Here is a 23,733-nt window from a genome sequence, read left to right as displayed (position 1 = left end):
CAGTTTCAGGGCAGAACATAAAAGTCCAACACGTGTTGCAGGAAAAAGCGCTCTGTAGAGTCCAATAAAATAATAAAATGTTTCTCACCCCCAACACGAGGGTATAAAGACGGCGTCGCTGCTAACCTGTCCAGTTCAATCGATTTACGTCGTATCTGGAAGATCCAGGACCCCTGGGGTTATCACAGCCCCAGGAACAATAAAAGGCCTGAGCCTTCGCACGCAGAATACCAGAGCACCACGTAGTGTGGTAGAAGTCTACCGACGTTTCGGAGGTGGTTACCGCTTCCATCATCAGGGCATCAACCCAGAAGACAGCCATCTTTTTCGTGAGACGTGTTCTTTGTGTCCTGAACAAATGTCAAACGCGAGTGTGACCCTTTGAAGCCGAAGCTCGTCTAAGTAACATTTAATATAATTCAGTCCGTACCGCGAAGAAAACACTGCACTTCACCATTACAAAGATCGACCGAGTAGGATCTGAGGTTTTCAAGGCGGTGAGTCCGAAGATGGCTGACTTCTGGGTTGTTGAAACTCCAACACCAGGGCGACCATTCTTATGACAAAGGCAGAAAGCACTACCACTGAAACGTCGGTAAAATTTCTACCACAACTTACGTGTGAAACGTCGATTTGTACCGACAGCTTTCGTGTATTCACAAAATGGCGGAGACTGTCCACTGGGGTGAACACACCCAATAAAAGACATCGCATCGCAATGAGTTCGAATATCGACTGCAAAAATCCGAAAGTCCCGGGTTGAAATTTCGGCTCACAGACCGGCCATCTTGGTTTCGTCAGCCCTTCGTGTAAAATCCGGAATATTAACTTAAAATGGGGCAGGACTGTAAAGTTAAACATACTCTCCGATTCAAGATCAACTAATAATCAAACCATTCAACGCCATTAAATACCAGTCCTCTAGAAGAGTTCTTGATAACATAGCAAATTCAATAAATTCTGGGGAAAAAAAGTACTAGAAATCGACTAAAAGCGAAACACGTCGATGATTGTTGGTGTCGAAATTATTCTGTCGCTCATTTGTCCCTGAGAAGTCAGCAAATTTCAGTACTGGTATTTGATGTAAATATTTAAACATATTACAAACATTAAAAAAAACCTTAATGGATTACAATGATGCAAAAGAAAGCTACATTACGTCAACAATATTCCGTAAAATAAACACAGCGCGAAGCACCGAGCATCGATCATTCATTCGGCCGAGTCGTTTACTTAACCTTCCTTCTGGCAACTGAAGATCGCGGCTAAGTGGTTAACACGTCTGACGACAACCCAGGCCGCTGATTCGAGGTCAAACCCTGAACACCTTAAAACATGCCACGACTAAGACAGATGAGCCTACATTTGAAAATAACACAACAGCCAGTGCACTGAGTGAGTAACTACGGTCTAAAAACATCGCACCAGAAACTTCATCGCCAACCGAGGAATATTCAGCCGTCAGACAGTCCACGTCCACTTAAAACGCGTCTCCCTATGGCACTTGGTGGTCTACGGCTCTGGATAACGACTTCCTCCGTCTCTCGACGTGTCTCAGACGCGTCTACGCACAAACGAGACCCAACTGGCTTGTTTTTAGTAAACTATTCCTTGAATCAAGTTCCGTTCTATCATTTTAACATTCGGGTAACGATGGGCAGGTTGTTCTAGGTTTTAGCGACAATAATTTAGTACGCAATAACTCAAAAACAGTTGCGTGTAGGCCGGTAATTTGTTCTGAAAGTAGAAACAAACGACGACAACACTGCGTTTCTTGTATTTATCCTGCTCAGATTACGAGACACCTTGCAAAGGTGAGGTACTCATAATGTTTTTAAAAAAAAATATGCAATGAAGGAATGTTATTAGTTTCAGAAAATCTTAAAATTTTTGTTCCCCGGAAAAAACACTGTCCACAGACTCGATGTATTCACTGACAAAAAAATTTGTTTCGTATCCTCGTATCTCACTCAACTCCATCTACTGCCCAGGTACAAATGTGGGCAGACATACATCCACTGCCCTACACTCGTTCACTCTGCATGGAAAACTGAATATTTTCAAAAATTCTATTTGCTAGGACGCACGGAAAACATAAATGGGAGAATAAAACAGCAAGACACATCATAGTAACTCAGGAGCTGGCTGTACCTCAACCATTTGAATCAGCAACTCGTCTGCATAACATTTTAAGGATGCAGTCCGTACCACGAAGTAAACACCACACTTCACCATTACAAAGATCGAATGGTTTACCCTCCGATAGCCGAAGCTCGTCTGAATGATATTGAATAATTCAATCCGTACCGCGAAGAAAACACCACACTTCACCATTACAAAGATCGAATGGTTAACCCTTCGATAGCCGAAGCTCGTCTAAATGATATTTAAGAATCCAGTCCGTACCGCGAAGTAAACACCACACTTCACCATTACGAAGATCGAATGGTTAACGCTGTTTAAGTAAATAATCGATGTTTATTCTGAGAATCACACGAAACAAATACAAAAACGTGGCATTACTGATTGTAGAAGTAAGTGGTATACAGTGTTACCACCGAGCTTTAACCAGTCGGCGGCTTCGGGAGCAAGAACTTGCCACTTCCCACAACATATTCATCACGAACACCACAAAACCGCCTTCTAAAAATAGTATATTTTCCCTGTCTTGGGTCTGTACCCCCTTACTCCTCGCACGCATGCACAAACACACACACACACACACACGTGTCTCACTCCAGCAAACCGAGACTTCTCCTGTCTAACCTTGCCAGGGCCATTATGTATTGACTTCGACGGCAGACGACGTCAAAATCCAATAAAACAATCCACTAAGACAGAGCCAAAAGGATTACGAAACAAAACTCGGGAGTATATTCGGAAGAGTCCGGCCCAGAACCAATTAGGCCTTTTTCTTAATACACATATTTACAGGCCTGTAAATCTTGTTCTTAACGTTGCACTTACAAAATGCAAGTGTCCTATAAAAGACGACTCAGTTTAGCTCATGGATTAATCACTACCACAACCTCGTGGTCATAGGATCGAATCCCAATGTCGCCGTTAACTATCTCACAGTAAATTAACTTACATCAGAACAGACGTAAAAGAAAATTGGGTAATAAATCTTTAGTGCTAGTTTTAAAACTAAATTCGGGATCAATGATTTTATCGGTTCACAGAGCCTGTAATGAGAATTCACCTTCGTCATTTAAGCTCTGACGCAGTAACACTATAATTACCTTCCGATTCAAGTTCTAACCAATATCTTTCGTAGTCTGTGGATATCAATGAGGAAACCTACAGTCACCTAAGATCACTTGACGTCAATCATCTCCTCAAGATATTAAAGAACAAAAAAGTTTGTCGGCAGTTCAAAAATCTTCATGTAAACACAAATCATTTCCTGAAGATTCGATGTAAGACGTAATCTCCATTATAAGCCTATCCCACATTTTGTAATTTTGCGCCAAGTATGAAAAATCTAGCGACCTTTGAATGAAACTGGAAAACGTGACCACGTGGCAGCGGAACGCGAAATCCCAAATGTCATTTTCGGTCTGGCGATCGCAACTGATCAACCAGGGCTGCATTTTTACTTTCACATGACTGTAGACAAGAACTCTTCTGTTCTGTCCAGGAAAGTGCTAAGCGTTCCAGAAAAAGACATCCCGGAAATTCTCATTCCGTCGCGTAAACTCAGACCTGGGTCTTAAACTCTGAAGATGCATATAACATGTTCCTCGTCATAATCCTACGACGTGCAACAAGTCAGAAGACCACGATCTGAACTATATATATATATTAGGGGTGCCCAATATTTTAGGCAGGCAAGCCTCATAGAAAGATATAATGTGCGACGAGGAACGTTCGGCATTCAAAAAATCTCCGCTGTAACCCACAAAAGACGGAACACTGCAATAAAAATCTTGTGCCTGCGTTTGCTCGACGAAAGAATTAGAATTTGGTTCAATTTTTGAGATACAAATTCACATCGCGTAAGAGCGCAACAGCGTTTCTTGAACGGAACGTACATTCTGTTCACGTGCCACCAAATTACTTAACTCGGAGATCCGAGATGCCGGCAAAGGAGCACAAGGGATGAAGCTTCGTGGTTGAAACTAATACTCAATATTGAGCGGCGTGCAGCTCAATCTGTTCTATTTTTTTAGCCTCAATCTCAAACATTTCGACGCAGTCACAAGATTGAGACACCTGGTTTCTGTATGGCACATGTCGCCATAATCAACGTCAATTTTAGATAAAGAATACTGAAACTGGCGAAGATTAAGTCCACGAGATGAAAAGATTTCCACAGCTGATGCCAAAATTTGCAATAAAGTGCTCAAAATTCAAAGTTTTTCCACAAAAAAAAAAATGACTAAACAAATAGCACGGTTACGTTTCATAAAAAAATTGAGGATCGATTTGTCAATTTCCTGCCAAATTCTATCCAAATTCTGTCGTAAATCTCTTCAGTTTGACAACAGCAGATAAACTTCCATCATGGTTTCACAAATGCTCAAAAACAGACCAGTCTGACAAACGCCGCAAGTAAAATTTAACTTCCGCTAAAATATTTAATCTACCAAACTACAGGTAGGCCCCGCTTTACGACGCTTCATTTTACGCTGTTTCACATTAACGCCCTTTTAAGAGCAAAAAAAATTAAGAAGAAAATTTGAAAATGCAGCACAGGAAGTGGGTACCTAGGCGGCGCTAGTGTCGGCGTCAGTCGCTTTCTCCTCGTCCGCCAGTACGACGCATTACAATTCTTCCTTGATTTACGCCGCTTCAACCAACGACCCTGAAGAGGTGGAACATAACCCCGTCGCAAATCGGGGTCTACCTGTATTTGCGGACAACGCGCTCTGATCAATCGGTAAACGATTCTACTCACCTGAACCGCCTTCGCTGTCTGTAAGACCCCCGGAGTCGTCTTCCGATTGTTTCTTGACTCGATCGACTGGAACGACCAAAAATAAAATCAACCGCTTATTGAACACGATGAAGACGACAAACTCTTCTAACCAAAGTTGTTGCGTGATGCGTAACACCACTCGTCCAAGGAATTAACGAGCAAGTAATGGACGAAATATTACTCCTCTGACACGTGTGCGCGCACCCGCGCATATAGATACCCTGCGTGTGAATCCCATTAATCTTTAAACAGACTGAAAACGTGACTAGCCGAACAGTTGATTCGAAACAAAGCGTTACGTCAAAAATTTAAAGAGACCACTTTAATTAAACGTTGTGAGAACATCTACATCAATGTTATCTAAGCCACTTCAAACGAAGCGTCTGATTTAGTGGGATTATAAAATGGAAGCTCTCACGTTGAAAAATTTATTGTCATTAACGGGGGGGCGGGGGGGAGACAAATGTAGTCGTGGTAATTAAACAAAATTATAAACCAATATCAAAGAGCAGACACAATTTTGAAAAAATTTAAGTTCTGTAGAAGTAATGATTTAGTTAAATGATTTCTACGTATCCTCGATAAAATCACGCACCTACCTACAATGGGTCCAATGGTTGGCAAAATTTGGAAACCTCCGTCTTCATCTGCAGCATGCAAAAGAAAGCACACCGCATTTTACAAAAAACCATCACCTCAAATCACGACGCTCGTCCACGACCAGGCTTTTGAAAACGCGGAGCGCGCCTCATGTGCCACTCTGGCTTCCAGGGGTGAGCCGCCAACAATTCCGAAAGTTATCCGACTTGTAAGCAAACACCGCGGTTACCATCTTCGGGGTGAAAGTGTAGAGGTCAAAGCTCCACCAATCAACACCATCAAAACCAACTTTCTACCTAATACTTACCATGATACTTTCACCCTGAAGATGGCAACTGCAACGTCAGTTGAAATGCTGGTTAACCATCAACATTGGACGTGGCTCACGACGGACGAAACCCAAGAGAAATTAAAGTCTAGAAAAACAGGAAATTTCCAAAACTTGTTTTAAAAAAAAAAAAAGCTTTAGACGCTAATACTAACGACGGAAGTCGTGAAAATGTAACGGTGAAATTACTTCCAAAGCCGACCATGTCCTCGGCTGCCGATTTCGTCTCCCCTGCAAAATGAAGTCCTGTTACTGGGCGGACATAGTAATCACAAATGCACGTACTCTGACTGAAGTTGTGCGTGCTGGGCTTTCTTCTCGCTTCTCGTTCAGGACGAATTTTCTCCATCAGCTTACTTATTCGGTCATTCCCCTTTTCTTTCTTTACGAGAGGTCCCGGGCAGTTCTCCTCCACGACCTTCACGCAGTGACGGTGGATGTTTAACGCGCAGTCTGAAAAGACGAAGAAGGAAATAAATTTTATGCTTCAACTCGACTGTCAAACACGTCACGGCTACATTTTGGGTTGTAACGCCGCACAGTCTGGTGGATGACGGAGGCAACCACGACCTCTAAAACCACACTAAAACCCACTCACCACCAAGAGAACCTCAAATCGTACCGTCGTAGAATGTTCCGCTCAGAAAGCTCGTTTGTTTCGTGGGTTGGTTAGCGGGCCAATTATGTGAGCCTTGCGAAAACAAGGATCTGAGGAAGACTTCGGTACAAACTCTGTCTCAGAAATAAATAAATGATAGATAACGCTATCCAGTCAACTGCATTAAATTTAAATTTTAATAAATATTTAAAATGTCAGTGCAAACTAATCACTGACTCAGGATTCCAGATCCTTTGCCCCGCAAGAGGTCCCCATTAGAGCGACACTCTTGCATTCAAAGACGCCCTCACGCACCTGAGCACTGGTATCCCTGAGGTCCAATGCCCCAGATTATCAGCTGGCAATGGTTGCAGTACGTAACCGTATAATACTGATGTGCCACGAAGTGATGACCGCGTACCGTCACCTGAAACAAAACAAAAAATTCCTTTGTTTCTAATGAACTGCACCCCACTTAATGGTACCTGCGCCTTGTCGTGGCGGTGGGGCCGAGTACCTCGGTGACCCCAAGAGCTACTGGTAGGGCCTCCGTAGCCAGATTGGTCGAGGGGGAGAGGTACCCTGGTCCTCCAGGTTGGGGGTTGGTCGCAATGCACCGTAAAAAGGAAGACGTTTCGAAACCTCGATCAAAGCCTCGGACAGACGGACCTAACAGAGGACCGAAGGGAAGAGAAGAATTGAGGAGGCCATGGACCGAAGAAGGAGGAGGAGAAGGAGGAGGAGAAGAAAACTCTGTGGGCAAAATACAGATTTAATGATCATTACAGCGCGTCACACACGCAATCACCACTGGGCTTCGACCTTTACGGTTTACCAGCGCGCCAGTGTGCGCACAGCCAGACGTACCACACCAAAAACCGTGCTGTACAGACGATAAAAGGTTAATGGGTTAAAAGTAAACAGACCTATCGAAATTACGGTAATTTTACGTACCTTTCTGGTTTTCCCAATAAGTTTGGCCTTGAGGGATTTATCTTTGGAAACAAATGTGGGGCAGCGATCAAGTAAGGCACTGGAATGTGGACTGCGCAGCCCAAACACTTTGCCCATCACCGTACCCAGAGCAGCTGCCGTCGTGTAGTGACGGGCATTGACGTTATCTCGCTCCATATCCTCCCTGGAAATGAATACGTCGCTCATTACACACGCGACTGGGCTACACATCCGAGCGCCACATAATCAAACCAAGAATTCCATTTCGCCCGCCATTCGATTTCAACATTTATCTTGTGGGAATCGGAAGTCAAACCGCTGCCAGCTCGACTATCGATTAGCAACGACACGCGAAACAATAAAGATTAAAGTTCACTGCAGCTTCAAATTTATCCTTAACGTGTAGATAAAATCTTAGACAAATGATTTTAACTTCTCTAAGAATTAATGACATTTGATAATCATAAATAAATAAATAATAACACTACATAAGTGTTTTTTTTTAAGATTTACATGATTAAAATTTATCGCACGTGGGTGTGGGATTAAAATGACGTTACTCTAAAGAGCGAGACAGTACGTTCCTCCCAAACGTAGGTATCTACCGAGTCCACATGGCATCACAAACGAGGACACCGCCTTTACCACCAAGAGAACTTCATGACAATCTACACCCTCGCTTTAATTAATCGCCAGATCTAGAAGTTAATATATTAGAGGTACGCTACTGCGACACAATTCCAGGTAGACTGTGACACGCAGCAAATTAAAGGTCATCAACCTCAACGAATCAACATTAAGCCCACACCTTTCAATTCGGCTAAAAAACAATGCGACCCTTCGACAAAAAAAAAAAGCTCGACGGCTCCATCAGTCATTTGAACTCCTACTTACAGATAACCTTCCATTTTAGGTACCAGAATGGACTCCACGATTTTCATTTCCTTATTCTTGTCGTGTATGCTTTCATCGAGTTGAGCCTCTGGTGGCCCGAATATTGTCCCAAGCCCAGCTGTCCTCTTTTGCTGGAAATCTGCCAGTTGGTCATTCAGTTCTTCCTTCGCCTTATAACGAGCTTTGAAAAATATCTGAAAAGTAAGTGCGACTAAAGTGTATTCCAGCGAACGAAGCGATCCTAAAAGATTAAAGCCTCTATCACGCAATATCATAAGAGTTAAGAGAAAGAATATGACTCAGACGACGCGGCATACGGTACGTAAAGAACTGAAGAGCTTTTACTAACAGACGTATTTCACGGACATACAAGGAAATTCATTTCCATTTTGTGAAAACTGTATACGGATGGAATGAAAACAGACAAAACACCAAAATTTGAGTGCTAGGGTGAAATTTTGTTTTCTTCCGATCGCCACGGGGCACGGACAAAATCTAGGGACAACCCGGCGTCCCAGCCAATCCACAGGATTCCTTTATGCACAAACCACGGAAATTTAACGAAGTAAAGGCACGTGGAATGATAATGTCTGTCTCATCAGACTTCATCTCCTACTAAACAGATTTATTTCAATGTCATCTTTCCAATCTCGTTAAAAATTCATTTCAATTTAAAGACGCGAGGACCGCCCTCGGAATCAGAACTTCCGGACACCCCGAAATCAAGACAGGTATTACGAAATGGGAACAACGCCGTATGAAAACAAAAACAGGATCAGTGCTTACCCTCCTGAGAAATTCCTCCTTCTCCGAATCCTTCAACAAGACATCATCAATTTCCCTCGCAACATTCTCGTCAACGTTGTTCAGCCTCAACGGCTACAAGAAAAATAATACCGACAACATTAGATCACACACACAAACAAGTTCTATTTACAAGTAAATACAGAATAACTTAAATATGGTATAGTACGGTATGAAGAAAGAGGCAGCGAGTTCCTATAAAACACTGGTTACCACCTGATTAGACTACAGAACGCTATAAAATTAACTCTCGCTGCACACTCCGCTGCATAATTTCACCCTTAAATCTCCTCTTTGTTCGTACCGCCTTCCGCTCGCATATTAGCTTTCTGACGAATTATCGAAACCCCGCGCGATAGAAATATCAGACAACGAACGATCTTCTTCTATTACTTTAGTTTCGCACCCGACGCATTTCTCAACATCAGGTTATTCGATCATTTTGACTGTGTGGAGTACACGTTAAAAGAAATCAATAATTCTGTGACCTAACAATAGATGGCAGAACAAACACACATAAAAAACCTCAGCTGTAACAACAGCCAACTACTTTACCACACAATTTCAAAAAAGCGGAGATCACCAAACGGCTCAATATGAAACCTTTCTTTCTCAAAAATATTTTACATCTGGTTTTAGAATATCACATTAAAAAGAGAAACACGATGTAAGACCCTACGCTACATACGATCAATAAAAAACCAAAACTTACTGCTCCAGGTACAAGAAAGCTCGAATGAATTTCATACGCCCATTTCTTCATTTCCTTAGCGTTCCCTTCTTTGTACAAATCTGTTACCAAATAAAACAACTGAAATCAAAGAAAAAGATATATTTGACATAATTACTAGAACAGGTCAATAAGAAAAGAACAGTTTTAAAATAAAATAATAATTTAAAAATAAATTAAACGAAATATATTTCCATACCAAAAAGGAGGGATCGCTGTTAGATATAACATAATTCATGAACACTGCCAGATGCGCATTATGTTCCCATAACTTCGAAAGACTTTTGAACGGTCCGTGGTCTTCCAACTGGCCCTGGAAAAGAAAAAAAAAAAAAATTAATCACGTGAACGTGCGAGATGCGACATTTTCAAAGAGAACTGGTGCAGAGTCACAAAATCTGAAGAACTCTTTTTTCAACAACCTTACCGACGAGAATCAGAAACGTACATAATTGTTTTTTTAAAAAAAATTACACATAGAAATGTTTGCAAACAAAATTAAAATGCGGCAATCCTTGCGCGATACACCTTTTTTTTAAATTCTGAGAACTGCGATTAGGCCGAAGCATTCATCACTCGGCGTTGCACCGGAGACAAACCGACAGCATAACAGATAAGTACTCACAACTTCCTGATCTGACATCTCGTCTTCCTCCATGGAGATGATCGACTGCTGCTGCGCAGTCGCCGTATTTACACAGGAACCACAATTGGACTTGACAGGCGATGCCTCTGGCGACGCTGCGTCACCACCAGCGTGCTGCACATAATCAAATAAGCACAATTCATCTATTCCACTCAACAACCACAGTTTATTGTTTTGGAGCATACGTCTCGGCTCTCATTACATAAAATTCTGTACGCTGGATTCCGCTGCCTTCATCTTTACGGAACGGGGCGACTACCCCATCACGGTCATAGCGAAATATAACGAGGTACATCCAGTATCTTTCTATATAGTGCGTCAGTTCACTAAAATCGAATCAATTTACTGTTCAGTTCGAACGATTCATATAAAACTGCTTACAACTACATATTTAGAGAACGCAAAATTTCATACCTCGTCGGGCGTAGCGGAATCCTCATCCGTCTGAGAAACAGTTTCTGAGCCTTCACTAATTGCTGCGTTACTTCCTCCATAAGGAGGCGGTGGTGTCCCCGGAGGCGTAACTCTTGGCGAATCCACATCCCAGGTGCTTCCTCCTTTCATTCGTCTCGGACCAAATGACAGGTCTGACATCGATTCGGATGCAATCAAACATTTTGACGCTGAAGAAGGAAACAAAAGATTTTATTCAGTTACGAGTAACGCAAACAAAAGTGACTTCCGAAGTGAATACCCGTCTCCTCTCTTAAGACTTCAGCATTACATGCTTTTTTTTTTAATTTAACTATTGGTTGACTTCACGGATGGAGCAACATCTGACAGCGACACGTTCTACAATTTATGTTCGATGCATCGAGGAGGCGTCAGTGATGGAGGCACCAGTAGCAGCTATGGTATTGGCAGTCATTATAAAATAGTAGTAATAGTCTTGTCATTTTCCATTGTAATAGGCTACTACTGGTCTTCTAGCCTCGTTGCTCGTACTACACGGTGTTCCAGAAAGTGGTTCACACACAGAGTGCCTACATTTATATGATTTTCAATCTTAAACAGTCAAATAACATCGATATAGTCACGGGAGCACATGCGCAGACAGAGAATCTGAACAATTATTTATTTTAATCCGTCTTATCACAATATTTAAAATTTCTTATAATTAAGATAATAAAATATCATTGATGTTCCATATCGATTGATCGATTTATATTTTGGAACATTTTACACAACATGTTTCAGTTTTTATAAAACCATCATCAGGTGTAAAATATTTACGAACTTAAAACTCAAATATGATTCCATTTTGGTGATGTTTTCATGCCATTTGTTTTTCAATTTTGGGCGAGGTGTTGTCTTTTCTTAAATTTTATCAGATGTACATATCGGTCTGTAAGTAGAAGATTGAAAGAAACATTAAAGAATTTTAAATATTGTGATAAGACGGATTAAAATAAATAATTGTTAGAATATTCACAATATGACGCAATTACACTATCTTAGAGAATCTGAACTTAAATAGCTCAGAACTGAAATATACATTATATACAACAGCTGAATAGGAACAATACAAAATTTCTTCAATAATTTTGAAACACGGCATGTACAGATATATTAAACCGTGAACGTAAAGTTTCACGACTAGAAGAATGAGAATCAAAATAACTGTGGCTTTATCAAGCATCGTAATTCATATAATTACCGTGTGAGAACATTCTAGCCCACTCGCACAGCACACGATGCCAGGCAAATCCCCCCCATTACGCCACACGCTACTTCTAATTCCTGACTCGCTCATGTCACTTGGATACAGACGCTGTCAAACCCACGCCACTTACTTTAATCGGCGTTTCTAATTGCCATTTACCGACAGAAGCCCAGACGCAATCTTACCTTCTGCGAGAGACATATTCTGGATGCCGAGTGGATCTGGGCTAGACTTAGTTCTGTGGTGTGTGTGAAGGGCCGACACTTGTGGATTCACAGCCTAAAACATTTGGTGCAAAAATTAAAGCGTACCATCGAGCAACACTGCTCGTCTACTCTCCTAATATCACGTAAGCGAGAAAAGCATGTACATAAGCAATATATAAGATTCTTTTACAGTAAAACCTCTCTAAGTTGGACACTCTGGGCTCCACAAAAATGTGTCCAACTTACAGAGGTGTCCAAGATAGAGGGAAAGAGAAAAATCAGATTGTGGTCTAACGACAATAAAATCTATTTACAACTACTGTAGGCTTACTTGAATTAAGAATTAATGACAATTAATATTAATAATAATCTTTTGAAGTCCGCTCCCATGCATTGCACATTACACCCCAGCCTCAATAACATTTTCTAAAGTTAATTCCACCAATTTTCGCTTCCCCATCGCAAAAAACAAAAATTCCATTTCTGTTAACGCAGTCTGAACTCAAATGCAAGCGGAGTTAAAACTGCGTCTTCTGCGATCCTGTAGTCCAGTTAAGGGTTCATAGTTAAACACTTGCAATCCATTCCAATGATGGGTTCAATGTCCGTAAGACAATCCTCCAGAGAGGAGGCATTCATCAGTCAGAAATTCAAAATAACAAAATATGTAACTGAAAAAGTTTCATTGAAAAGCATCGAAGTTAAGCTCATGAAGCTGTCCAACTTACAACAAAAGGGGTGTCCAACTTACAACAAAAGGGGTGTCCAACTTACAACAAAAGGGGTGTTCAATTTACAACAAAAGGGGTGTCCAAGATATAGGGGTGTCCATCTTGAGGGGTTTTACTGTATAAGGAAGCGTCTTTTCCTTCTTTTTTACTAATTACTATCATTTAATATTTATATCAAGGTATAAAGCCACAAGATTCCAAAACTCTTATTTCAAATAAAGAGGCTATATCATTGCCAGCAGATACACTGTAACTACACGACCGAACGTCAGTTCTTTAATAGAACCTAGCGGATTCGGAAAGAAAGGAAGACCGAAACTCCGGTGGATCGAAGACGTGGAGTCTGATAAGATGGGCGTAAGAGGCTGGAGAAGAAGAATGGATTTGAAACATGACCTAACTAGAAATAGAAATCTTATAACAAGAAAAGTTACAACAACAAATTTAATGTACTGTAATTCTTGAAACCTCTTAAACCATCTCAGTGCACACTTAAAAACTGTTAAATATAAAATGTATCCGAACGCACGCTTTAAATACTCTGGCCAAATTTACAGTCAGATCCAAACACGGTTCCTCTGTGCAAGCCGCCAATCTCGCAGGAAAATAATTTCGCCGTTTAACTTCAGGCAAAATTCTTTGATGAAGCACCCTCATTCACGAATGCCTCTGGCAAGACGAATGTAACGTTCAAGCATTACGATCAACGTCGTACCATTTTAAATTCGCCGGCTACATTCAGTTTCAAAAATAATGTACACCAAGAACATTTTTATTAAAGATAACCTGCTCGGGGGGGGGGGGGGGGGAGAGAGACCACCTCGAGAAAGCAGCCGGGTGGCGGTTACAGTATATGAACCTAATACTGGGGGGGGGGGGGGGGGGGGGGGGCAGAACTAGTTAAAAAATAAAAACATTACCATAAATAAGTCGGAAACTGCGACAGATAAAATTCCAATATTTTTGTTGGAAAAAATTACAATTACCATATGTTTCAATGTTGTTTTATCTGGTTAGTAAAATCTTCTGCAATGAAAGTGTTTTCTGAACACACCGAGTAGCGAACATAAAATACGCAAACACACTTCAGTTTAAATACAAAGCCAGGCTGATCACAGAGTAAGGAATTTCAGTACAGAAAGAAACGAGTGTTTATGACGACAAATGGTCTACGTCTGTGCACATTGGTAAAAAGGCAGTGAGAAGTGCGGATGGCACTAAGATATTATTTCATCTCTACGGCAAAGGGAAGATGAACCATGGGTGCTCAAGTGCGTGTTGAAAAAATCCATGGTACCTTGAACAGACTTGGTCAGCGTACAATTGCTCTGAAGATTGTTTCTTGGTAAAATTAAGAGGGGAGAAAGAAAAGTTTGTACGAAAGTTGGTACGTGCTTTCCTCTAAGAAATGAGATTAAGCTAAAACTTAATAATTATAAAACTATGTACTATTATAAAGTTACAGATACCCTCCACAACAGTTGTTTCTTCTGCCCTCGACATCGTAAACATTATTTTGCGACAACACCTGGCACTTTAAGACGCTGCTACATCGCACAATTAAATTTACTTCAACTTTTACGCCAGCACTGGTGAGGGGCAAAGAGGGGTGATCTACCGTGAGCCCAACTTTAAACTTTCCACCCAATCGCCGCGTAAAGATTTGAGTGTTTTGGTTCATACTAAAAAAACAAGGATAAATTATATTTTTATCGGATGACTGTGTATAAAAGGAGGAACAAGTCAGTTTTCCTCTCATAATAAACATCTTATTGCATCCCATTCAATTCCTATTCGAATGGTTTTTTTTTGGTTTCCTTGGGGGCCTTCCTCGTACGACATTCCAACTTAGAAGTCAGAAATCAACGCAGATAAAGCAACCACTTTGGAATCAGATCAATTAATTTCACTGGAATGTCAAAGTTGGATTAAGCATCTTTGTGCCGCTGTTCTAACCGAAACCACGGGCTTTCCGGAAGTCGTTTTAAACAAATGACGTCCAGTCCCCTCGTATCAACACCCAAAATTGTTTCATCCCTCAGCAATTTTTTAATCCAATCCCATTTCATCTGTTACAAAATCATGTATAAGTGCGCATGTGAATATTGTAAAATGTTAGCCATCTACATCCTGCAAAGATTAACATCCTCCTGCAAACAAATCCTTCTTGATCCCCACCTGTTTTATTTCCAAATCTGCTTCCCACTCGCAGACAATACAGTTTTAACACTCGACGCACAGCTAAAAGGGGTGGGATTGGGGGGGGTGTTGGATATAAGATCGATACAGCCAGGAAGGGGTGTGATCATTAGCTAGATACGAAAGCAAGAAGGGCGTAACCACAAAGCGAGCAGACAAACTACTAGAAAAACCTGTGGGTACCTGAGGCAGTGCTGTTACTTACGTAATGGTTAGTCGATGACAAATGCAGGTTATGGTGATTCTCTACGCCCATAGACTCACCACCTTCAGTACAATGCAAGTGAGGACAGTACTGACGTGGGGGTAGCGGAGGCGGACCACCGGGGGTCTGAATCGGGGACAACGCGGGATGATTCCGGGAAGGTAAAGGCGGTGGAATCTCTGGCTCCTGGTTGTCAATGTTACCACTTGTACTCAGTGTAGATGGAGAGTGGGAAAGCAGGGACAAGGAATACTGCAAGAGAAAAACAGAGAGCCACAATGTTAGAACGGCAGACACACACTGTTAACGATGTACTGCAGAGGGGCACGGTGGCTGCTCGACGGTGAGACGTATCTCAGATCAGAACTTCATTACTCGTTCACACATCTGAGGGAAACTAAACACAGAAATCTTTGTTTCGGACAGCCGCGATATTTTCAACACACGTCGGAGATTCTCGAACTACTGAATACATTTCAGGTTGTCGAAAAGTGTTATTACAATGACCCCCAGACCTTGAACTCTATTTAATGGGAACGTAACATACGCTATCCTAATCCGGTAAGAACCAATCATAAACTGCTCTTGGGTAAGAATCTTCGACGTTGAGACTTATTATTATTACTATTGAACTCTAATTCACTGTGGTTAAACAATCTCAAGTTATCTGTAAAAACTTTAAATATTAAATACAACTATCATCGGTAGATTTTGATAAATACAGACATCTCACCGGTCAGTTACTCCCCAGTTACTGAGTGGCTTAAACCAGCTGAGCATAAAACAGAATAATACCTTGTGATACGTGAAATAAATAACTCTATCATCATTCATCGGAAAGACTTACTCAAACGAGGAACGATACAATATTTTAAAGAAACTTTTCATTCAGGACCGCAATTTGTATTGTAATAAACCTATTTGCTTATTTTATTAATCCCATACGACTTCTATCTGTATCAATATACAAAAAAAGGTGTTATTTCGAGTCTCTGCAGCAAAGTGCCACGGAATCAGAGTTCGGAATGAACCTTCAAAGAATCATTAACAGAGCAAAAATACTAAAAAAAAATCTGGTTTATGTACGATCATTCCCATGAAATTGAATTCAAACTCCAAATTTTATACTTTGCATAAACATAAACTATCAAAACGAACAATTCCACGTTCCCCCCCCAAAAAAAACTTTAGAATTTAATTAATTACGCGATATTCGTTAAAATACGTCAGCAGCACAGTGAATCTGCAGTACAAAAACACACATTAACACCTGAACAAATACTAGAACACTAAAGGGGGAGAGGGGGGGAGCAACAAGAGATTTTAAAAATAAAAAACAGAATTAAGCTATTATTGTTATATGCAGACACAAATCACCATAGCTGTGAGATTCTGTTACTGGAAACGAACACTAAGTTACCCAGGCAAATCAGCGGAACATCTCAAATGAACCCAAAACTTACGTAAAATTACATTAGACGACATCAACATCTGTGACAATACTTTTCCAATACACATTTAATTCACAACGTACAACACAGAATGACAATACTTGACATGTTATGCAACTGTCATCAACACTAGGCTGTAGGCTTAATAAACAGTCAATACAACTCACACACTGTTCACGAATAGAGTACTGGGTGATCCATAAATTATAAAGACGCAAACATGGCCGAGTTTTAAGATATTACATTACATTCACTGCCTGTGGCCCGTGTATCCCAGCAAGACTTCATCTACTAACTTCGAAAGATAGAACGAAAAAAGTTCTCCACTTTATAACACAATAATGTGCTCCACTACGTAACAGAGTACTAACCACCAAACATGGTGTGTACATTTGTGTACCGTCAGCAAAGTTACTGCCTGCAGGTCTTGAAAAGAGGTTAGGTGCTGACAAACATTAGCGTGATATATGACGTAAAGCATCACTGGTAACTCGTAACATTCATATCTGTTAAAATACTATTGTAGCAGAGAGATTTACAAAACTATAAAGACGTACTCTACTAAGTACACAAACGTTCTAGAGCTATTTTTCATATCCCATCCGACAGATGCGATATCAATTAGTTCAGATGACCACCGATAGGAGCGCGGGCAATTAATGGTAATGGCGTAACCGCGGACGATTATTTTCGTAACCTCAAAAGTACATGCATCCATCACGTGGATATCGGATGTTAAAAACTGAAAATTTCGAACAGCCTCCGATTGCATGATCTCCGTAACAAATTTAATTTAAATTCGTTCAGCTGCTCTCGATTTATTTTTTCGACGTAAGTATAGTTCTAAACACCACTGAGAGATGGCAGCACGATCTCAGCTTATATTTTTAACGCATTCCGACCGGCAGAATAGAGAGTATTAAAACATCAACTGAGCGAACATTACAACGGTACTCAACAACCACACACAAAATTATAACACTCGCAACGAATTAATAAGATTAAGAACAAAAACATTACGACCTAATCCGCGTAACACCACAACAAAAGATGGGTGCGGTAGATTTAAAACGCTCAACTAGTCGATTATTGGCAGATGCTAGCACCACGCCGGCAACTCTTGCAAACAGAAGATGAAACAAATGAAACGAGACAGGTTTAACAAAGTCACCTCGAGTTTCAGGTATCGATTGGAGTGGAAAGACTTCGCGTGGAGCAGGGCGTGAGATGTGATTTCATTACGTCTAATTCATCCAGTCACGAAACAAACTTGATTTTGCGAACTAAAATGCATTTTCTCTATTCTTAATCACATTCTTTGAAGTCTTCGGACGGCAGTGATAAAACACAATAATCGAGGTCTAAAAACTATCGATTCCTGTCTTCGATCAAATGACCGATGACGTAATCTTGCGCATGCGCGTTTAACGAATTCCTATCAGGGATTTTCTCCTGGCCTGCGGACTGTATTGTAACCAGAGACAAGCTCTGAGCGACGTTCTCAAGCAGTCTTCTGGGTTGTGTAGTCACCAATGATGTCCTTGCTGCCTCCATCGTCATGAAGACTGCAAGGAACTATGAAACGTTGATAAACTTCTACCAGACTACACGGCGCCACAACCCAGACGACAGCCATGATCTTTGTGGTAAAAACTACGTCAAACGAAAGTCACTAATCATATTCGTGCTCGACTTTGCCCTGCGGTCAGTAACTCCTTGTAGTTGTATTTATAAAGGGGCAATAGACATTTTAGCTTTGAGCTTCGTGCTTCTAGATCGCTTATCGCTTTATAGACACAGAACAACGAACTGACCTCGGAAAGTCCAAGCAGCTATATCGCAGTACAAACTACATTTCAACGCGTTAAGTTCCTAACGGAGAGACAACGGACCTTGAAAACGTGACGCGTATATTTAAGCCTTCTCGACTACCCCCGTGAAATATGCATCAGGATTTCAAAATACAGCTCATACCTCGAAGAAATGACAACACGTCACAGCTCCAAAGTTCAATCCGTTAATGTTTCAGGGGGGGGGGGGGGGGGGGGTAAAAGAATTGCACTTTATTCCGAGAACCATTCTAAACAAATAAACAAAATTCAGATCGGGAGGCAAACACAGTTATCATTATGCCTTAAACCTAACCTCAATTCTCTCTCCGAGAACAATTTCGTTCATCCAGACAGCGGAATCTTTGCCATAATTTTCAGTCGCCGCTAAGGGATTAATTTTTACGTTCTGTTATACGTAAACAACGAATCGAAGCGAAATAATGTTCACTCACGGTCAAAAAAGAAAAACATTTACATTTTTACCTTATCCTATTACACTTCTGAATAAAACTTTACGCGCCACTTCAAAATTCACGTAATTTTTTTTTACGAGTAACTTATCGCACTGATGATGGAGGCGGCATGGACCTCTGAAACTTCTACAACGGCGCTACAACCCAGAAGACGGCCATTTTCGTACTTACCACTGTGACAACAACAAATCCTACAAATTTAATATAATTCGAAGGCGACAATACTAACACGTGACATAACATGGTCCGATATGTTACGACAGTTGCAGGTCGTGCAGGGGGACCTAACATAATTCGGACATTTTAACTCTAAACAGGGCTTATAGCCACGGTGGTCTAGCGGTTAGAACGCTGGCCTTGTAATCCTGGGGTCTCAGGTTCGATTCCCGGCGGTGCCCTAATTTATAACTTGTGTTGGGCAAGGCCCGTGGTCTAGGCAACACGGAGTTTTCCTCCGGGGGCTTCCCCGGTTTCTCCGTGGCATCCCAACAATTACTCCATTCACACACAGAAGAAGGCAATGGCAAACCACTTCTGGATCATCTGCCAAGAACGTATATGAACAGGTCCCAGTCCGAGAAAAGGATGGAAGGATCCTGTTCATATGGACCTGTCCTCAGACTGAACACTAAATAAATAATAATAAAATAAAATAAAATAAGTACGTAGGGCTTAATCAGTCTTCGTCCGGAAAAAAACCAATAGCCCTAGCGACGAACGAGAGAAGTACAAATTCTACTCACCAAATGAGGAAACTGATCGATGTCAGACGAAATAGAGATCCTTTTGATTGCAGAGTAGAACAGTGGAGCATGTAGGCTACTGGGGAACTAGACTGAACACGATGAGCACCAGACCACCATGACCGAGTGTGTGTGTGTGTGTTCAGCTGTGCCTCCGTGCGTCACAAAACACTCGGCACGCTGGGAAGAACACCACACACGAGATAACCCATCCCGGGTTAAAGGCTCGACTCGTTGCGAAACCTCCAAGTACCGTGAACGATCAGCTGCCACCATTTTGCAAATTAGACGACTTTCGTGTTTCCTTGGGACACTTTCGGGTTCTCGCGGAGGCAAATACGAACATGGTCGACCGCCTTCTTCGAAGTCGTCTCGTTAACAAACTAAACAGAGGTTAAACCACTGGATCTACGGCATAAAGGACGCAGAGCCTTCACCTGCTGGGTACAGTAGACAGGACGAAACTGAGTTTCGCCTACGTCACTAACTAACAAGAGCATTTCTTGTGTTGAGGATTCCACTTCAAAAATCCATTTAAACCAATTGGATTTCCCCTGAAAAGGAAACGGATTCTGAACGCACATTTCGAGGTGGAGGGCTTTGGTTAATTCGGTGATGAACCTTAGGGTTCGCTAAGCCATTTAGTTAGTTGTAAGTCTCTCTGGAGCGGCTTCAGTGTCCTGTGACCTGACATAACTTCCTTGATTAATAATAATACAAATTAAGGCTTTGACCGGGATGTTCTTTTGTTAAATCTTATGTGGTACCGCCTGATTCGACTTCTAATGGTTAAGTGAAGTGTTTTCTTCGCGGTACGGTCTGGATTCGTAAATATTATGAAGACGAGCTTCGGCTTCAAAGGGTTAACCAGCTGATTTTCGTAATGGTGAGGTGTAGTGTTTTCTTCGCGGTACGGACTGGATTCATAAATAATATTCAGACGATCTTCGGCTTCAAAGGGTTAAAATGTCAATTAGCTTTCAACGCGTGTCTACTCCCAGCGACAGAGAAATCCGATCTCACAATCCGAGGCCGAAGGCGTCACACATTAGCAGTCAAGTTTCATTAAAATTAACAACAAAAAAGTCTGAGCAATGTTTTCCATTCTGCGACTATCGATAAAATGAGTCATAATCATTTTTCTAACACGCGGGCCACTTGTATACATAAACGAGTTCAGTAAAACAGCGCTGGGAGGCTGCATCCGGGGTTGGAAATTGATACGTGCCTATTAAGAACGCGTTAGTCCGGTAAACTCTATCGAATCCCCCAAAGAACGGTCCTATTACGTACCTCGGAGTGAACACGGAGAGACAACGCAGAAATGTGACCTGAAACTTACTTTTTCCTGCTTCAAAAAGAACTCGCACTTTACTAAGTAAAGCTCGTAAGGCCTAATTAAAGAATTCCTTCGCTGTTTTGGTCTTGTGCATTAAACTGGTTTATTACAGTAATTATGGTATTGAGCACACGACGACTATTAATGCAATGTGTAGAATTAATTACTCTCTCTCTCTCTCTCTCTCTCTCTCTATACGCGTATTTAATTAGGGACGCAGTGATATAAGTTCTTCTGGAATAGAGATTATGCAGTCGGCTTTGTTCGGAGATCAGCCGAGCACAGGCCCAGAGACGAAGCCAGGACTGGGGGTACGACGGACACGTGTTCCTTGGTCAGAGATACCGCGCACTTCGTGGATCAATGGCGGAACGACGATTAGCTAAGGAAAACAGAACGACTTGGAGGAAAACCTGAACACTTCCGTCTTAATAATTCCATTCCAGGGTAGCCTAAATGATTTTTTTTTTAAATTACGACATTACCGCCATGTTCCTGGGAAAACGTCGTGAAATTCAGCCCTGAATCTTGCGATTTACCGTCGATGTAATTTTATGACTGGGACACATAAAATATGTGACCGGGTTTAGAAATCTTTTTTTTAAAAAAAAATTCCCTCAACATCGCTGGTCAACTGCCAACACACATTTCAAACTATTATTATTTTATTATTATTATTTAGTGTTCTGTCTGACGACAGGTCCATATGAACAGGATCCTTCCATCCTTTTCTCGGACTGGGACCTGTTCATATACGTTCTTGGCAGATGATCCAGAAGTGGTTTGCCATTGCCTTCTTCTGTGTGTGAATGGAGTAGTTGTTGGGATGCCACGGAGGAAAACTCCGTGTTGCCTAGACCACGGCCTTGCCCAACGCAAGTTATAAATTCGAACCCGACACCCCAGGATTACAAGGCCAGCGTTCTAACCGCTAGACCACATTTCAAACAGCTGATCACAATTTTCCCCGTCGTATTCCGAACTGTTCCATACGATAAATAAAGCCGTGAGGTATAAAGCGACGTGATCACGAAAAAATAAGTTTTCTACCGTAAGTCTCCAACGGGTGTGGCACCCGGAGTGGAATCAGGTTCCCCTATAAGGGCCCTACATGTCCACGTGGGCTGAAACAGCTGGGACTGTGGAAAAGTGTTCGGATATTAAATAGGTTCAAGCGCATTCTTTCGGCGTTCGAGGCAATTAACTCGAAGACCGAGACGCGGAAAATGAACTTTGTCAGCGCACACGAAAATGCGCATAAGGAAATGTTGTTATGAAACCACGAGGAGAGACTATCAGAACAATGCATCATCAAAACACTGCAAAAACAATGCCTGAAACTTACAAGCTCTTATGTAAATGCGCCATTAACTTCCTTTCCTCGTGTTCATAAGTCTCTCCATTGTTTAGCTCATCGCCTAGGTCCTTTATTTAAATTTATAAATTACCGTTCCATTGCAGCTTTTGGCTAAAGGAACTTTTATGTTCATGTACTGAAATCACGATTTACAAAAAAATGCCTTCTATATCATGATCTTGGTGACAGCATCCGGTTGATGCGTCAGCTGTCAGATTTACTGTAACCGAAAGCCCTCTTAAAAAGGAGATTCCAAAACGACCCCTTGAAGTGGCCTTGAAATTTCAAAGGTCTCTATTCGGCAAACCCTTGGACTGATATTGTCGTGACTTTCACATAACCTCGACCTATCTGTGACCTCAAGTTGGCATGAGTATGGTCACCCTGATACCAACAGTTCAGCAGAAATATGCATGAGAAAAAATTAACGCGAAATGACCTTGAAAATTTCGAAGGCCTCTATTCTGCAAACCCTTGGACTGATATTGTAGTGACTTTCACATGACCTCGACCTATCTCTGACCTCAAATTGGCATGAGTATGGTCACCCTGATACCAACAGTTCAGCAGAAATAAGCATGAGAATAAATCAACGCGAAATGAAATTGGAAATTTCAAAGGCCTGTATTCCGCAAACCCTTGGACTGATATTGTCGTGACTTTCACATAACCTCGACCTATCTGTGACCTCAAATTGCCATGAGTATGGTCACCCTGATACCAACAGTTCAGCAGAAATAAGCATGAGAAAAAATCAACGCGAAATGACCTTGAAAATTTCAAAGGGCTCTATTCTGCAAACCCTTGGACTGATATTGTCGTGACTTTCACATGACCTCGACCTATCTGTGACCTCAAGTTGGCATGAGTATGGTCACCCTGATACCAACAGTTCAGCAGAAATATGCATGAGAAAAAATTAACGCGAAATAACCTTGAAAATTTCAAAGGCCTCTATTCTGCAAACCCTTGGACTGATATTGTCGTGACTTTCACATGACCTCGACCTATCTGTGATCTCAAATTGGCATGAGTATGGTCACCCTGATACCAACAGTT

General features: G+C 41.5%; 1 protein-coding gene across 11 annotated transcripts in view; it reads right to left on the bottom strand.

The window, feature by feature from the left end:
- Positions 1–23,733, bottom strand: part of RhoGEF2 (Rho guanine nucleotide exchange factor 2) — a 141,256-nt gene that overhangs the window by 94,253 nt on the left and 23,270 nt on the right. For 8 of the 11 annotated variants that reach the window (XM_087360928.1, XM_087360929.1, XM_087360931.1 and 5 more), the window contains 12 exons: positions 15,480–15,731; positions 12,324–12,417; positions 10,890–11,098; positions 10,455–10,589; positions 10,029–10,142; positions 9,812–9,910; positions 9,082–9,174; positions 8,296–8,489; positions 7,402–7,585; positions 6,763–6,874; positions 6,135–6,302; positions 4,901–4,966 (listed from right to left, as the gene is read on the bottom strand). In XM_087360928.1, coding sequence (XP_087217054.1) covers positions 4,901–4,966; positions 6,135–6,302; positions 6,763–6,874; positions 7,402–7,585; positions 8,296–8,489; positions 9,082–9,174; positions 9,812–9,910; positions 10,029–10,142; positions 10,455–10,589; positions 10,890–11,098; positions 12,324–12,417; positions 15,480–15,731 — 1,720 coding nt within the window. Of the gene's footprint in view, positions 1–4,900; positions 4,967–6,134; positions 6,303–6,762; positions 6,875–7,401; positions 7,586–8,295; positions 8,490–9,081; positions 9,175–9,811; positions 9,911–10,028; positions 10,143–10,454; positions 10,590–10,889; positions 11,099–12,323; positions 12,418–15,479; positions 15,732–19,978; positions 20,096–23,733 lie in introns of those variants that run through there. The other 3 variants (XM_087360938.1, XM_087360939.1, XM_087360933.1) reach the window with 3 other exon arrangements.

The sequence above is a fragment of the Zootermopsis nevadensis genome, unplaced genomic scaffold (genome assembly GCF_977971745.1).
Source record: "Zootermopsis nevadensis isolate Lab colony 2312 unplaced genomic scaffold, Znev_1.0 Znev_ptg000050l, whole genome shotgun sequence".
NCBI lineage: Eukaryota > Metazoa > Arthropoda > Insecta > Blattodea > Termopsidae > Zootermopsis > Zootermopsis nevadensis.
The sequence above is the reverse complement of the archived record's forward strand: the minus strand, read 5'-3'. Positions and strand labels throughout refer to the sequence as shown.